A 17,898-nucleotide genomic window follows, 5' to 3' on the forward strand; every position below is an offset into this window, starting at 1 on the left:
GCAAATAGAAGGAAAAAAAAAATTCTCCTGACTCAGGTTTCCACTGCTTACTCCCAGTCACTCCTCCTGGCCTCAGACTGCTTCTATTGAAGATATTTAGTTCAATCTTTAAAGGACGACATGTGAGAAGGTCTGCTGCCAACAGGGCTCACCCAGACGAGCCACAGGCACCGGGCAGTGGGACCACGGACTCTGAAGCCCTTCACTTCCTGCGGAAGCCAGGCCCATCTTCTATTTTGCTTCAAGCCAGGACTGTTCACGTGAAGCACCACTCAGCAGCTACTGACCATAAGTATGGAGAGAAAAGTAAGGTAGAAAAACTACATTCTGCCAACAGAGACAGGCACACATGTATGGACTACTATTAACACTGTCAGGCTGCTTGCTTTGAGCCTTACGGGCTGCTTAAGCAACTTTATTGCGAGAACCCTTGCCAGCCTAGGAGCAGCACGGAATGAGGTGGCTGACTTTAGCGGTGACAAGAAGGACTTTCTCACACCAGGTGCCAAAGAACAGCTGCCCATCCCCAAGTCTGGGCATCAGATGAACCGGGGTTTCCTGTTGTTGTCAGTACACACATATGGCATAGTTTCACAAAACTACCCTTCTTGTTTCATTGCTTTATAAAGAACACCCCATATACGATCATCATTCAAATTCACTGACTGCCAGCACCAAAAGTAAAAGCTCCAACACTGGAAAAGCACGGCATGGAGTGTGGATCCCGAGATCAACTTCAGAATGGCTCAGCCCTGACAGTACTCACAGTAGAGTGCAGACACTACATTGTGTCTGGTTCTGAGATGGGAGGACTCCATCCATGAGCACTGTCACTCAGTCACCAGACGGGGGACGAGGGCTTCTCTTGGCTTTGGCACTCTGCTTCCTGGATGGGTTTCCAATTGGTGGGGGCAATGAGTGAGCAGCTCAAAGTAGATCAATAGCCCACAGATGGTCCAACACAATACTCTGGAATCCCACCCAGGCCAGGACCGAGACAGAAGCTAAGGGCTGTTGTCAGCCACAAAGTCTTCCCAAAGCACAGCAGCACAGCACCCCCTTCAGCCCCTTCCTCAACCTAAAGCCCAGCAGAGAGGAAGCTCTTGGGGAGAGGAGGAGGGAAGGTGGCATAGGTAAAGGCTTCTCGAAGGCCTGTGCTCTAGGCCACACCCGACAAGGCATCACAGTGGGGAATATGACCCCACCTAGAAAATGAATGGCACTATTTTAACAGTAGAGCATCTGGGGAAACCCAGGATGCCTACTCTGAAACTTAAATCAAGAACGTGGAAGCCACACCAGTATGCAGGTATAGTCTCCTCTATAAATCTAGATGGATATTTTAGTTTTCAAGAACCACAGGAACACTTTTTAAAAACTTGAACCACTTAGTATAGTGCAGGTACTAAGCAGATTTTAGAAGAGACCGTACATAGAGAGTGGGTTAAGCCATCACTTATAACCATCTTTGTGAAACACAGTTACACCTCTGGGTTTTTCTGGTGAGATTTGAGGTTAAACAGGGAACCAAGTTGTGCTTCACTCACAACTCATAACCGTCCAGGCTGCGTGTACACACACACGGTCGTGCAAAAGCCCTCGTATAACTATATCCAGCCTTTCAGATTAGGCACAGAGGGCCAGCAGCTCACCCCGTGTCCCACCAAGGAGAAGAGCAGTAACTTTCCTATTTCAGTACCATTATGAGCAGAAACGTATGATGTAAAATAGGGCTCCTTCCATAAAGCTTAGGATTTAAAGCAGAAGAAGGGAAGACAAAACAAAATTCCCACAAAATCAAAGTATTTCCACACTGGTCCTGTGCTTCAGGAAACCCTGAGATGAACGTAGTCCTCAAATGCCTGCACTCAGATCCAGGTTCACCAGAACACTTCAGTGAGCTTCCAACTGGCTCATCATTAACCTCCTGCTGTGTTCGTAGGCCAAAAACAGTGCCCCACTGGCAGGGAACGCTCGGATTATGGTAGGTTTCAGGCCAGAATATAAGGCTGTTATTCCTAGAAGATAAAAGGTGATCAAAGACTCAGACTCCCCTCCTTGGAGATGCCCCACGAAGCTGCACAGTGTAGATATTTTTACACTTCCAAATCCAGACAACAGCACTAAAAACCACAAGTGATGGAAGGACTTATTTCCAGGTTTCCCCAGACTAACGGAACTAAACAGACTAACGGAGACAAGACAAGCGTTAGGTCTCCCAGCAAAGCTGGTTGATGCTTAGGTAACATATACCAATTCCACGCCTGGTTAACTCCTGGTAAATGGATTGGGAAGAGCTGAGGCCTCACATGGGCCGACAGAAGGCATCCACAGGGCCACAGGGGGCAGCAGCTTTGCAGCTTCTCCTGGGGGCGAGGACCACGAGGCATGGGGCCAGAAGGAGCACTGGTGTTGAAGTCAGAGACCTGTTTCTAGTATCAGCACTGCCCAAGGTAGTTATGCAGAACTAGTCAGATAGGGAGGTGTGAATACTTCGTAAAACTAAAGTGTTATGGAAATTTAAAGAGGGGTTACTATCAGTAATATACAAGATGTCTGTGCTCTATTTGGGATACAAATTAAACAGTTTCTGCAAACTCTTACCGTGCTCTCTCTCTCAAAATCAAGGCAGAGAAGTTCACATCCCAAGTTTTAAGATGTATAGTGGATGCTGGAGGGACAGATCTTTACTCACTAGTAGGCTAAAACTGGTTTTATACAAACATTAATTAGAAAATCTTTATCCTCCTGCATAACTCTAAATATTAACAGCATATCACCTTCACAAGTTGCTTAGTGCGTTTCTTTTTTTTTTTTTTTTGGTGAGGAAGATCAGCCCTGAGCTAACATCCATGCTAATCCTCCACTTTTTGCTGAGGAAGACCGGCTCTGAGCTAACATCTATTGCCAATCCTCCTCCTTTTTCTTCCCCCGCAAAGCCCCAGTAGATAGTTGTACGTCATAGTTGCACATCCTTTTAGTTGCTGTATGTGGGACGCGGCCTCAGCATGGCCGGAGAAGCCGTGCATCGGTGCGCACCCGGATCTGAACTCGGGCTGCCAGTAGCAGAGTGCGCACACTTAACCGCTAAGCCACGGGGCCGGCCCCGCTTAGCGCGTTTCTAATTCCAGAAGTCTTAGCATTAAGAATGTCATCTATTCTTTTATGTTCCTTTGTGGTTCTTAGAGATCATCTTCTGCTAATATCTCTATTAAGTAAAACAAGTTGTGCTAACTTCAAAACATCCCTTCCCTTAGACAAAGCCCGTATTTTAAAAATCCCTTCCGGGCTATTTAGAACAAAGAATCCTGACAGGTGGTACCTGGTCCAGGGGTTAGGAATAAGAACTTTAAATATTCTTGAGAATAATGAAAGCAAACTCAAGAAAGGGGGTTGGAAACAGGCATCCACAAAGGTGGATTAATATACAGTACCAGAAAAGGGATATGAGGCGGCGGAGGAGAGCAATCAGGAGACCACCTGATCCACCTCAACAAGACCAGCAGCGAAATGACCGGTCACTCCATACACACCTCCTCTGTTTCTGCAATGACCAGACTCACCTTCACTTCTCACAACACTTATAAAGGTTCTGAGAAATCCTGCCTGTTTCCCAGACATGGAAAGAACTTGAATTCTGGATTTTACACAATCCACTGGGTATACAGCAAGCCAGAGGCAGATGCCACCAATGCCGCCACTTACCATCAAAGAGACAGGGCCTAGAAAAGAAAATTAGCAAACAGTATTCTGTCTCAAGAACAGCTGATGTGACATTTCCAGAGGCCAACAGTAGTGGCCACAGGTAGGTGCAAATAAAAATGCTGCAGAACACAGTTCCCTGAGGAGACTGTCAAAGCTCTAAGAGAACAAGGTTCCGTTTGGTGGTCTGGGTCTACCCCTCATCAAGCCAGGACAAGAAGCCCTAGTGAGGGTCGTGTTTCGGCTGGTCATTGTGGCACTGTGGCCCTCCTGCCCCATCCTCCAGAGGGCTGGCCCCCAGAACCAGCAGGCCCCCAGCAGCACGGCAACCCCTCACCATGAGGAATGAGAACAGAGGTCAGTGAAACACAGCCCGAGGCGTTTTTCAGCTTTCTCTTAAGCATTTTAATATTTTAATGCCCCGCAGCCCTGACTCTTCCTTCACCATGAGAACCAAAGTTGTCTTATTAACAGGATAGTTAAGCCTGGGAGCGTGACTAACCCCAGAATAGGTCCACCAACACTGAAGGGAGGTGCTTAAGAGAAAAGTAATCACTCTGTGAGCCAAACGTTGGTACGGTTGCGTCCAGCAGCTACAGAGGATAAGCCAGAAAGAACTACACTTTTCACTGCTCTCAAAACACTTTCAAGGTTTATTACCAAGTTTCAAGCTTATTGCAAGCTGATTTGTAGGTGATTTCCTCCCTTATTGGTGATTTCCCACAGGGAAAGCAATTTATATATTTCTTCTTCCCTAAAACAGATCCAGAGGAAATTCACAAATGTTATTCCAGGAAAGAAGTTCGGGATGAACTGCTTCAGCCCCTGTCCTGAGGAAATTGCCAAGCCCAGAGGAAGGTGCTAGAAATTGTTAGGCCATGTTACTCTCTGGGATCCAGAAACTCCCCAGTGCCAGGTGGACCCCCACAAGGGGGCGCAGAGTGCACAGAATCTGCAGCAAGCCCACCATGGGAAGCGGACACCATCACCCCACCTGCTGTCCTTGCAAATACATTCACCTAGGTCATCTTTTGATCTCCCGGATGCAAAAAACGATCGGCTCAGTTCATAGCCGCCGAAGACGAAGAAATAGCCGGGGACTTCTCGAAGTAAAGTGCTCGAGAGTCCATGGTAGAAGCCCAAGGGGCCATCCTTTCTAAGGATGCTCTTCACAACAGACCACACTGTACTGGGAGGAGACAGAGAGAGAGACAGTCACGGCAGGCGAAGCAGCAGGGAAGCAGCTAGTTCTGTAGACAGAAAACCAGAGTTCTAAAAGGCTGCTGTGGAAGGAAATCTCAGAGAAGCACAGATACAATGATTTTATAACAAGTTTTCTCTCCTGAACTACTCTAGGGTAAAGAAATCTTATTAAAATGGATGAATACATTTCTAGAAGTCATTATCAAAGATGTAAGAGAGCTAAGACCCATTTTTTCGATAGTGAATAAGTGAAATTACAATAAGGGGTTGTCCAAACTCAGCAAGAATAAAATGGTATCATATTGCCCAGTCTCTTACCTCCCTCAGTTCCTAGCTCCCCGACCTTTCTTTTGATCTGGTGTTTGGAGAGAATTTGTTCAGGTGTTTAGGGTTTGTTTGCTTTGTGTTAGTGCAGGGAAATGAGCAAGTAACAATCAAGACAAAAGAAATTCTAAGAACGGAGCTACAGCTCCTGAAAGGCAAGAAGCACCGAGGATTTAGTTCCTAGAGAGATAAGTGTGCACGAGTTTTTACTTTAGCAGATCAGGCCCCTGCAGCAGCCGGAACGCAGGACTCCTTCCGTCCAGACTCCTCTTCCTGGTGGCGTGCGCCACGGCAGGAAGGAGAGCGCCAGAAACCACACCCTCGGTAGGCTTGGTGAACCCCTGGCTCCTCATTCTGTTCTCAAAGAGCAGGTGACTCGGTTTGGACCAATAAAGATCAAGCCCTGAGGGGATAACGGCCACCTGCTTTTAACTATCCCGACGCAAATCGAGACGGAGGAATGAATGCACTTTAGTCCAAAAATGGAAGCATTCGCCTCATCTCCTGTGGGTTTAGTACCACCAGCCACAGTCCCCAGCAGGGTTGTGAAACTGGAATCCAATGCGAGTCCAAGAATAAGGGGGAAAGTCTGAGAAACAAATTGCCAGAAGACTTCTCGGAGAGTTCCCAGGGGTCAGAAAAGAAGATCCTTTCCAAACCCTGGGACGGGGTTTTGACGCGGCAATCCTTCCTAGGACGGGAATTACTGAACTGCTCACAGCAGGACAACTGGCTCCCTGGTGCTCACCTGTTAAATACCAGCATCCTGCTGTCACTGGACAACCAAGACGTGTCACACATTTCCAGAAGAGCCCTAGGAGGTCATCCCCTCAGCTGATTGCCCAAGGGAGAGAGATTCCCTAACGATTTTTCTCCAAACTGTGAGCAAAAGCCTAATAGACCTACCACATCCAGTTGTCCTAAAGTTACATTAAACTAACAGTCACATACATTAACGTCAAACATCAGTATAAAATCAAGGCCTGCCTCCCATCTCAGCCCCGACCTCCTGTGCCCCATTCGGTGACGCAGGTGGATGTAAGGCGGGCCCCCAGGGGCCGAGCTGGCCTGTTACTACAAACCCAGGTTTCTACGAGTTGGCTCGGGGTGAGGCTTTCTTGCAGGAGGAAGACACTGCCTGCAGTATGGACTTCCTTTTGATCTTAGAGAATTAAAGGTCAAACCATTTCCAGACGACAGCCAGACACACCACTGTACGTGCACACGGCTTTCCAGTGTGTGGACACTGCCCACCGCCGCTCACTCCGTTCCTTCCCCTCCACTCCTACTTGGCTCGTTTGTCAAAACCAAAGCTTCAATGGTTTCCGCCGTCTTCCGGCCAGCCTGCAGGTCCACGCTTGCCTCCCTCAGGGTCTCTCTGTCAACCTGCTGACGGGCAATAGTCCACGAGGGTCCCAGTTTGCCAGGTTTGCTGGAACAAAGGTGGCACCAATAAACGCAGCTGGCTGGTCAATCTAAGATGCAGTAACGGCTCGGACGCTGAGTGAACACCAAGCACATTGTTACAAGGCAACCACAAGGCCACACCAGACGTGCAGTGGACTCTGGCTCTCTAATGAACCCCCTCCTCTGCCAGCGCACTAACTGAGGGCCGCGCACCCCCGGCTGGGCCCACGGCGGAAACGTGCGGAACTGGAATGGAAACGGCGCCAGGCGTGGGATGGGATTTTGTAAGAACCGACTGTTTGCCACCCATTCGACAAACATGTACCTGGACACCCCTGCTGTGTACCACCCCGTCCAGCCAAAGGTCCAAGGGGAACACTAGGCAGGATAGCGCAGACCGAGAGCAGACAAATATTGACGATGTCACTGCAGAAATCCACCGGGTTCTCACAGGCACTTTTCTTTTCACTACTTCTGCTTACTAATCTTTTCTCTAGCTCTGACCCCTACGAAACATTCCGGAGCCCCGCATGTGGCTGTAGGGAAAGACTGCTGGACGGGGGCTCAGAAGACACGGCTTTGCGTCCCGCTTTCTCGGTTACTAACCAGTGATCCCGAGCCCGTCCGTGTCTGCGCTCCAGTCTCCCCGTCTCCCACACAGACACCACCACCTGCCTTGCTCCCCTCACAGGACCAGGGTGACGGCTAGAACCACGACATACACGTCAGAGCTGTGTAAACTAAGGCAGCATTTCCCGATAGCTAACGAGCAAACGCTGTCTGCAGGATGAAAAAGCAGCAGCCCCACAGGTTCAAAAAGATGAGAGAGCTGGGTTAGGCCAAGTGAAACAGGATGGTTTCTTTCCTGCAGGACTCCCTCCAGAATCTCTTGTGGTTGCTCACTGTGTCCCTGTCTTCTCCCCTCATTTGTCCCTCTCAAAGGATGCTGAAGGAGACCTACACTCCAGGTCTCCTCGAGTAGAAGGTTTCTCCCTGGAGTGGGCAGAGCTACAGTCCCTACAGTGTCCCTTCTGTCAGTTTCTGTCGTGGGGACCACAGCCTCCTGGGTTGTCTCCTGCTTATTCCTTCCTCTCCTTCCTGACCCCTCTGTGCTGGAGGGTCCCAGCACCGGTGCTCAGCCCTCTATAGACACTGTCTCCCTGGGGGATCTCATCCAGTCCCAGGCCTCTAAAAACAAGCTCCATCCATCAAGATGGAATTCCTGTCTACAAAAGGGCACATCTTTAGACCTCTAGTCACCCCCAGAGAACATTTCTACAGAAAAGGAACCCACTTTAGTCATGTGGGACCTGTAGCTGCATAGGGTTTCAAACTCCTACCAAAACAACCAATAAGACCACCCTTTGCAACCATGAAGCTGATACAGTAATTTTAAGTGATTTAAAACAAATCAATCTTCAAAGGAGGGATGGCTAAACATCTCCATGATTTCCAAATTCTTTTCAGTCTCTGTATCATAAATACCCAAGGGATGACCAAGCACAAGCTCAAGTCGGATGTTTGGGACAGACCTGGCCAAACAGTAGGTTCACCTGCATCTTCTCAGATGCGTCTGACCCTTCCTAAAATTCCAAGTTTCTCCTCAAACCTAGTTGGCTCAGGCAACTTCTTCCAATGCTCTGCACTTTGCTGATGAACTGGAGCCCAAAAGGTGGATCACAAGTTGTGTCTATGGTTTCAGTCCAGCACTTCTGCCCACGAGAGAAGTAGCACCACCATCAGCACCTGAAAAGCATTTCCTGAAGAATACCAGCACGTAAGGGCAGTTCGTTCTCCATGGTGGGTCGTAGGCAATTCTCCTTTTGCATAACGCATACGTGTTTGCCAAGTTTTATACAATGACGGGGTATGACTTCATAATCAGAAAGAAAGCAGTTATTTTAAAAAACGAAACATCCTTGCCCGTAAGGTATCATAAAAATCACGACAACAGTATTGTTTTTTAAAACAAACAGAAAGAGGGTCAGTGTCCTCGACTCACCTCAGCCTTGCCTGCTTGTCCAATCCAACCACTTTCCGCACCACCTGCTGGCAGAAGCCGTAGCACATGAAGAGGACCGAGTTCTCGGCGACGTTGGCGATCAGCGCCGGGCTGGTCCCCCTGTAGAAGCCCCGGAAGCCCACCTGGGAGTAGGTCTTCAGGCAGCAGTCGGTCAGGCCCCTGTACAGGCCAGGGAACGTCTGCATCTTCACTTTCATGGTGTCGAAGGGCTGCCCAGTCAGGACGCAGGCTGTGCCCCCTGCAAGCAGGGCAGAGTCCTTCTCCAGCACACGTCTACAGCAGTGTTTCAGAGCGCAGCCCCAACTACCCACGGAAACGAGGGACAGGCAGCCTATGCCAGGGCTCACCTCTGCTTCAGTTCATTTTCACCTCTTTCCCCCATATCTTCTAGCCGAGTCCAATAAACCACTTCTAGGAGTTCCCTAACGTGCCCAGCAGCCAGCTCCAGCCCTGCAGGAGCTCACACGTGGTAGGGGACAGATGTGTGCTCAACAGTGAAAGCTACGGGATGCAAAGGTGGGGTGTGTGTTCAGGAGCATCGGCAATGGGGTCAGAGGGACCTGGGCTTGAAGCCCGGCTCTGCTGTGAGACCCTGGACAAGCGATGTGACTTCTAAGACTCAACTCCTGAGCTGTGTCCATCTCGGGGGTTAGTGTGAGGACAAATAAAACTGGATGAGAAGGCTTAACCTAATGCCTGCTACACAACAAGTGGTTAATAAACAGCAGTGTGTGTGTGTGTGTGTGTGTGTGTGTGTGTGTGTGTGGCATTATAAAAGGGAGGAGGGGAGAAATCCGGGAACAGTTCATCATTCTGCCTAATGCCCAGTGGGACTGATGACCATCAGAAAAGCAAAAGAGGAACAGGCAGCAGATAAAGAAAACAAAGAGCCTGGCTAATTAATCCCTGAGGAGCTAAATATTTGACCCTATGAAAAAACCTCTAATTTGGACTGTCCCCATTAATGATTTGCATTCCAACAGGGAACGGACTGAAACTTACCTCTGCTTGACACAAACCCTATATTTATAAGCTTTTATACTCTAAGAGTGTTAAATACAGCAGAATCTAAATTGCATTAGATGCCTTCAATAAAAATTCTGAAGGTAGGGAAAAGAATGAGCCATAACGCCTCTATAATGTCCCCAGACCCTGGACTGGGGTCAGCATTCTGGGAACCGCCACTGGCGAACGCCTTCCACTTTCCTTGGGCCCCAGACGTGCCCTGCTTGTGTCAGGAAACATAACCACTGGATGAGGTTATTAAAGCCTCATCAAAATTGAAGAGAAGGCTTACATAAAATATTTAAGAAATGCAGTTTCCCAACTTTCACATTATACATAGTTACTCCAACTAAGCTGTGGAAAGGAGAGATGGGGGAGGGGCTGTCAAGAATAACTCCCAATTAACTATTGGCAGAGAAACAGACACGTCCAAAGAGTCTGAAAGCTGTCTGACCTCTCCTTGAAGCGATCACAAGTCTGATCTCCGTGACCCTATCACTATTGTTTGTTCCTTCTAGGAGAGGAACGATATATTTCTGCTTTGTCTTGCCAAATTATCACCAATTCTGAATTGGTGGACTATAATTTAATAAGATTTTACTGTAATTAGAGTTATTCTCTCTCAGGTACTGCTAGACTAAAATCAAAAAAGATCCTAATTATAGCCAAATAATTCATTCCAAAAGAAGAGGTGAACGTCAGGATTTAAGTGGGTACATAATTTAGATAATCTAGATGCAGGTAAGCTCAATTAAGCATATAATTCAGAGTATCATAAGATTTTAATTTTTATATATAACATTACTCTGTATTAAAAATATATATATTTTAACTGGAAGTTTTCTGTATTTTTTTTTGGTGAGGAAGATCAGCCCTCAGCTAACATCGGATGCCAATCCTCTTTTTGCTGAGGGAGATTGGCCCTGGGCTAACATCCATGCCCATCGTCCTCCACTTTATATGGGATGCCGCCACAGCATGGCTTGACAAGCGGTGCGTCGGTGCGCGCCTTGGATCCGAACCTGCGAACCCCGGGCCGCCACAGCAGAGCGCGTGCACTTAACCACTGCGCTGCCATCGGGCCAGCCCCATGGAAGTTTTCCATATTTTAACCCAATCATCCTGAACAGTTCAGATATCACAGATTACAACAATATGCATGGGTCGTATATCTGTAACAGTTACATTTCCAACAGAGAGAAGGCAGGAGGCTAATGAATTTTCAAATGCCAGCTCCAATTCTCTCCTTGCACCCACGGAGGTAAGCTGATTTCCTCTGTCACGTACCACACACAAATGACCCTGTGGCAGCCCTCACCATGCCCCCTCCAGTGGATGATGACTATTCTGAACACCAGCACCAACCGCTGAGCCCGACACCTAGCAGGTTTCAGATATTTATCAAGTTAATGAAGCAATAATTTACAGGAATTAAATATCTTCCCACTGGCTTGGAGCTCAGACCTGTGATCATCTCCTTCTCCTTAAGAGACGAACAGAGATAGCCTCTGCATCCTTTCGGAGGTGTCACAGTTGCATTTTATTCTGTAAGAGAGGCGCTCAGGTGGTGCTGCTCCCTACACTTGACCAAGGCTGCTGCCGGGGATTTTCAGTCCTCGACACAGTGGAGTCAGCAAATGATGAGCAGCTGAGGAAACTGGAGGGGCAGGACAGCTCAGAGGGAGGGCAGAGGTGAAACTCCAGACGCAGACCTTCAACCAGAAGGATCTGCTCCACCCACGCAGAGGCGGGACCCTCAAACCCCTCCGGGGGCAGTCATTAAATGTTCCATTTAACAGTACAGAGAAGTGCATCATTTTCAAAACATTCCAATCAAAGAAGACTCAGTTTGTTTTTAATTTTGACATTTGAGAGGATAGACTTCAATTCTCTAAAATGTGACATTCCCCCAGTACACTGTTAAACAGGCACACTGCATCAGAGCAGTCCGAGTAGGGCGTGTTATTTCATAGTTGCTAAACCACGAAGTCTTAAAGCACTACCAAGGTTTCCCTTCAAGGCCACTTGACTTTTGAGATGCACGCTGCCTCATTTCAATGGTTATCCAATTACCACCTCTCTCCTTCAAATCCTCCCCCTGCTGGCTGCCTGGGGCTCTCGATCCTTCTCTGGAATCTCTCCCACAGCAGCACAGATAGACAGTGCTGGCTTCCCGGCACTTCAGAGGAGAGGAGTGGGGCTGAAAACCTGTTTGGTGGGGGAGGTTCATTTACAAGAAAAAGGAGAGACGGAGAAGAACTATGTATGCTACAGCCACGTCACCTCAGACCACAACTGGCTCTGCTCTCAGGCAGGAATCACTCTCCTGGGTGGACTGTGCACACAAAGCACTAGGGGTGGTCCTCTCCTCTTGGCAAGAGCCAGCCGAAAGATCCCAAAGCCCAACCGTTTCCCCATCCAGAGAGCTGGGGCTGGGGCAGCCAAGGCTCCAAACTAACACCCCTCTCTGGGAATGCTGTTGGCCCATTATGTAGTATTAACAGACAACGGAACTAGACAAGGACCCAAGCAACCAAAGTCCTAGCCCTGTCTTTATACCATCTAGCTGTGCAACCTTGAACAAATCCACCGTCCCTCTCTGGGCCTCTTTTTCTACATATACAATGAACATTAGAGCCAGGGGTCTCTAAAGCTCTTCTAGGTCCATCATTTGAATACAGGGACCCCTCCCAAGTGGGACTGCTGCTCCCATTTGCATTCCATGTGCCTCCCAGCAGAAAGTTCTCAGGTCACTAACGGGAACCTCCTCTGCCCAGAGCCAGGACAGGCTCAGACCCCCTGCAAAGGAGCCGGTTATCCTTGGAAGTTAGAACCACCCAGGGCAGCGCTGCAGCAGTGAGGGGCGACCCTGCGCACCAGCACAGGAAGAAACCCCCACCCACAGTGATCGGGAAGATGAACTGCTGGTCGTGTAAGGGCCCGACGCATGTGAATACTGTTGCAGAGAAGCACATCCACCAGCAAATGCCTCACACACCAGACTCCCAACAATACTGTTGCAATTTATATCTTTAAAATTTACTGTATATTATAAATGTGGCCCCCAATACCTGTCCACACATAAATGCCTTTCTAGCAAAAGGTAAGCCTCTTAATTCTATCATAGCACATCCTATATCTTTGATTGACTGAAGGCCATTTAATTCCAAAACCTGAGAATATCTCCTGTGGTTAAATACCCTCCCATTGCAGAAACAAAAACTGAGCCCAAAGGGTTCACAGAATGGTAAGAGGATGCAGAGGCAGGCGAATGGTTCCATGTTCCCATGGTCAGTGTCCTCTGAATGTGGCATGTGAGCAAGGGAGCCTGGGGGCTGCAGCTTGATTCCACGGCAGGATGAGGGGCTGACCCAAAGTCACGCAGTCAAGAGGCCACTGGGCAGAACCCGGGTGGCCCTAAGTTTCCCCTGCTCCTGGAGTGGGACACTCCTTGCGCTCTCTTGCTCTCTAACCCGGGAGCCCGTGCCCTCCCCTGCACTTCTTATCAGCGTCTGCAATGTGCTCTCTGGCCTTTTTTTTTTGGTGAGGAAGATTGTCCCTGAGCTAACATCTGTGGCCATCATCCTGTATTTTGTATGTGGGACACCATCATAGCATGGCTCAATGAGCAGTGCGTAGGTCCACGTCCACGCCCGGGATCAGAACCCATGAACCCGGGGCCACTGAAGCGGAGCCTGTGAACTTAACCACTACACCACCAGGCCAGCCCCTCTGGCCTTCCTCATTAGCCTACCTTGGCCGACCTTTGGATTATGGGAAAATACTTTGTTCCTCTCTGAACCCGACTTCTTTTTTATAATTAAGGACAGGATAAGAGGAGGCGGCTCTCCGACTACACTTGGGCTGTTGACCCAGGAGGTCCCACCAGATAAGAGGACAAAGGGCAAGCCACCCCCCTGGCCTCTCCACTCCGGGGAGCTGTGACTCATTATAAGAATCGGTGCGGGAGGCAAGGGTAGACCAGGGTTTTCATCCGAGAAGTATGAGCATTCCAGTGGTCCTCCAGCCCTAAAATAACACAGGAACCTGGAGAACCAAGTTACCACCCCTGCACGTCCACCTCTGCCATTCGCCTCAGGCTGAGTAAGGTGATCTCTTTAGAGAGTAGCCTGCGTGTTGCAAGTGCTGCCCGGGAGTGCTGACCTGCGCCCATGGGGCCGCCCACCATTCCCCCACAAATCCTAGGGCCTCTCCTTTCCTCTCAGGGCTTTAAGACACAGTCGAACGTCAGTCTCATTCACCAAAGACACTTCTAAAGGGTGTCCTCCTTTCTCTCCCTGGCAGCAGGAAGGTCAGTAACTGGGATTTCCCTGGAGAGATGGCACGGTGTGATTTTTGCACTACAAGGGCTCTGAAGACTGCCAGGCTCAGAGTGGAAGCCCACGTCACCCACATATCCCAGCTGTGTGACCATGGACAAGGGACGTCAGCTCTGAGCTGCGATGTCTTCCAGCTGTAAACTGGCTATGCCCGCACCCCGACTCAACAAGTTTTATCACAACGGGAACTACTCCACCTTCTGCCATGCTTGGACACAGTACTACACTTCCATCAAATGGCTTCATCCCAGAGTTAAGGCGTATTGCCTCTGGAGTGACCAAGGTAACGCGTTCACCACGCTCTCACTCGACCTCACCTGTAGAAGGTACTGGGAGGAGGGGACGGGTCTTCTCTGGGATTACCTGCGGCCCCTGCCGTGAGGTCAATGGCAGCCTGGATGGCAGGATTGGACTTCATGTTCGTCTGCTCCTCTGCTGGGCTCCGTGGAAGGCAGCTCTCTGGAGCTTAGGACAGGCGCCTCATATCCCTGGGAGGGGGGCAGTGTTCACCATCAGTCAGACCCCTGCAGCCTCCCTTTCTCTAGGCCTGCTGCCTAGTTACCGGGCCTGAACTTCTGGGACCCGCGAAAGGGGCTCTACTCGCTCCAAAGGAAGAGGGCTCAAGGTGTCCATGCAGCTTAGCCGTGGCCTCCCCTCTCCCGCCCACCACCTCCCCACGGAAAGCTCACGGGTGAAAAACCTTCCCTGAGTATCAACACCACAGCCACAGGAGGGGGGCACCTCAACCGACCTTTCTGAAAACCTTAGAAACAAATGCCAAATAAGTGAGCCAACCACAGATGGCTCACATCGAATTAGTTTTCAGACGTGACGTGGATCTACCAGTCCACCAGGCTCAGTCCGAAATCCAGACAGTGGCCTGTGCTGGGTCTCCAAGAGGAGGTCACCCAACAGTCTGGGAAGGAGCAGGTCAGGAGCTCTGCTGAGTAACACAGGCCGATGACACTGAATGCCTGCTCTGCCACCAGGGGGCTCCCTGGGCCTCTAGAGCTGGGGGTCCCCATCTACACAAGGTGAATAATAAAAGTATTGTCATCATAACACAAAGGCCACCACAGATAGCCACGTCAGCACCAAATGTTACTGTCATCGTAGTCCCCTCCAGAGCTCAACTGTGAACGTGCACTCAAATCACCCGGGGACCTCGTTAAAACGCACATTCCGAGGCGACAGGCCTCAGCTGGGGCCAGAAACGCTGCCCGTCTTGACCGCTCCCTCGCAGATGAGGCGGATAAGGCCTGGCCACCAACCACTCTGAAGAGCAACACCTGGTCCACCGTGTCCCAAATTTGCTGGATAAGAACCACCTGGGGCACTTGTTCAAGATTCGGATAACCAGGCCTCCCTCCTGGAAACCTTGATTCAGGAGGTTTGGGCTGAAACCTAGGAAGTTTGGGAAAACTAGAGTCTACTACTCTACTTTTAGACAAAAATCAGTTATTGCTGAGCATGGACTTAATAAACATCGACTAGAAAAAGGAAAGTTGGCTCCTTAACATAGAATATTCAAATAACCAATTCAGCGACAATTCCGTATGGTGTTCAAACGATGTTAAGTGACTTATCCGTGAATAACAAGGAATTTTTATTCCTTGCACTGAAGACCTGTGTGATCCCAGTCAGGCCACCTCTGGGGGGGGGGGGGTGCTGCCGGGTCATTGACAAACGCCAACATCATCCTCAACGCCAGCAGAAAACAATCTTAGCCAACAAGTTTTTTAACCACTTGAAGCATGCTGCCAATGACCAGACACCAAAAATCTTCCTTTCTTTACAAAAACTTTTAAAACCAGCAACAAGAAAAACACAGTACTTAATAAAGCAACTGAAACATACAAGACACCGATTTTATGTTATTGATGGGCCTGGAGAGGCAGGACCAATTACCAAGGTTGATAAGGTGGTGGCCATCGGGCATCTAGAGAAGGACATCAGAGTCTAATCCACTCTCCTCCTTTTCCAGATGGAAAACGGAGAACACAGGAAGACAAGGGCCTGTCCAAGGTCATACGACTAGCCACGGGTAGAGAGAGGATTCAACTTAAGTCTCACCTTTTGGGTCTGTGCTTACTAACCAATACTTCATTCCAGAATATTCCAACCTGGCAAAAAGAAAAAACAAAAAAACACTGAATCCTGCATTTCAGAGGAAAATGGGGGCGAGTGGGGAGAGAAGTCACACAGGCAGGTCACATCCAGTGTGGCCTTTTGGTGTGTTCATTCCTTTTGTTGTGGGCATTTCTTTGTTAGAAGGAAAGAAAGGCATATGTTATCAAGGTGAATTCAACGCTTTAGGTAAGCCAGACTTGAACACACCAAATCCTACAAATAACTACTTGTAGAATTGTTAGGATAGTAAACAGTGATGGGAACTAACAGATTAACTCAGAGGGTGCGGGCAATTGATTCAAATGATGCGTAGTTTTGGCTTGAAGAAGACGTACGGCTCGGGGGAGGCAAGACTAACCAGCAGGAGTTGAAACCCATTCGGTACCGCTTGGAACAGAAAAACGGAATCGTTTCAGCGTCCCTTTACCCCTCTTTCAAACTACACCAGGGTCCCACTTCGGGAGAGACAGCCAACAGCGCCAATCATACATCCTTCTCGTTCCTCAGGGAAATTAACTTCGTATGGGAGAATCCGACGAGGCACTTCCCACCACCTACACGAACCGCCACGGAAGATTCCAGCTTCAGGCTGAAGCTGGCGCGGCGGGGGCCGGAGCACAGGGGCGCTCGGATGCACACCAGGCTCGCCCCCAAGCAGCCCGGCGAGGCGCTCCTCCTCCGGGCCGGGATCCTGGTCCGCACAGGGGCAGCGCGAGAAACCAGTTCCAACTTGCCGAACGTCCGCTGACTCGGCCCGGCAGCCTGCCGGAGTCGCCCATTCATCGGCGCCTCCAACCTCCCCAGCGCTCGGGCGGCGCGGAGCGCGGAGGCCAGCTGCCACCACGGGGGCAAAGGAGGGCAGCGTTTTCCAGCAGGTGACCCCCGCGGGGAGGCGGCCGCCCAGCCCGCCGTCCCCCCGGCGGCGCCAGGGCGAAGGGCGCCGCGGGTCCCGGGGCACGTGCGCGGCGCGGCGGGCCGACGCCGGACCTCCGCCCGGCTGCCCGGGGAGGTCGCGCCGCCCGACCGGGGAGGCCCGCCCGCTCCCGCTCCCGCTCCCGCTCCCGCTCCCGCTCCCGCTCCCGCTCCCCACGCCCACCGGGCTCCCGCGAGCGCCGGGCCGGGGCTGAGCTCACCGCCACGTCCCGCTCGTCCCAGCTCGGGCTCCGCCGCCAGCTCTCGGCTCCCGCTCGGCGCCGGGGCGGCCTCTTAACACCCACGTCGGCCGCGGCCCCGCCCCGCGCGGGAGCGCACCCAGCGGGCGAGGAACCGGCGGCGCAACGGACGGGCGGGCGGCGCGGCGCCGGCAGGTGCCTCCCGGGGCAACGGAAGTCGGCGGTGCGTTGAGGCCGCGGGGGCGCCGGGAGCTGCGGGAGCCGGAGGAGCCGGGGCGCCGGGGCCCGGCCTCCAGGCTGCTTCCCTCCCCGCAGGTTCCCGGAGGCCTCGGCGAGCCTCGGCTGCAGTCTGACCTCAGGCGGGCCGGGTGTCAGGAGTTAGGAGGACGGACTGAGTCTCTGGGCTGGTTAACCTTGCTGGGACTTGGGGCTCAAGGCCTTGATTTTTTTTTTTTTTAAAGATTTTATTTTTATTTTTTCCCCCCAAAGCCCCAAGGCCTTGATTTTAAGGTATAATTGAGGACGCAAGCACTGGAGAGGTAGTGATGAAAAATAAATTCGCTAATACCCGGTAAAAAAACGAAACAAAATAAAACATTTTACATTCTGCCTCCCCCAAGGAAATCCATCCCACAGAGGACATTCGGGAAAG

The 17,898-nt window shown here is 50.5% G+C and overlaps 1 protein-coding gene and 1 pseudogene across 6 annotated transcripts; both read right to left on the reverse strand.

The window, feature by feature from the left end:
- LOC131409903 (serine/threonine-protein phosphatase 4 regulatory subunit 2-like) overlaps positions 1 to 14,352 on the reverse strand; it is a 50,688-nt pseudogene extending 36,336 nt beyond the window's left edge.
- Positions 1,446 to 17,350, reverse strand: LOC131409899 (mitochondrial ornithine transporter 1-like). Of its 6 annotated transcripts, XM_058547657.1 has the most exons (7): positions 15,161 to 15,582; positions 14,756 to 15,029; positions 14,368 to 14,492; positions 8,639 to 8,897; positions 4,722 to 4,891; positions 3,564 to 3,722; positions 1,446 to 2,018 (listed from the first exon to the last, which is right to left on the reverse strand). In XM_058547657.1, exons 3-7 carry the CDS (start codon positions 14,420 to 14,422, stop codon positions 1,894 to 1,896), a joined length of 768 nt encoding a protein of 255 aa, XP_058403640.1. In that variant the 5' UTR covers positions 14,423 to 14,492; positions 14,756 to 15,029; positions 15,161 to 15,582; the 3' UTR covers positions 1,446 to 1,893. The 6 variants fall into 6 exon arrangements, with proteins under 6 accessions (XP_058403640.1, XP_058403636.1, XP_058403641.1 ...); XM_058547653.1 differs by lacking the exons at positions 14,756 to 15,029; positions 15,161 to 15,582 and adding an exon at positions 17,268 to 17,350; XM_058547658.1 differs by lacking the exons at positions 14,756 to 15,029; positions 15,161 to 15,582 and adding an exon at positions 16,693 to 16,757.
- Positions 17,351 to 17,898: the final 548 nt, after the last annotated feature.

Source organism: Diceros bicornis, chromosome 9 (genome assembly GCF_020826845.1).
Source record: "Diceros bicornis minor isolate mBicDic1 chromosome 9, mDicBic1.mat.cur, whole genome shotgun sequence".
NCBI lineage: Eukaryota > Metazoa > Chordata > Mammalia > Perissodactyla > Rhinocerotidae > Diceros > Diceros bicornis.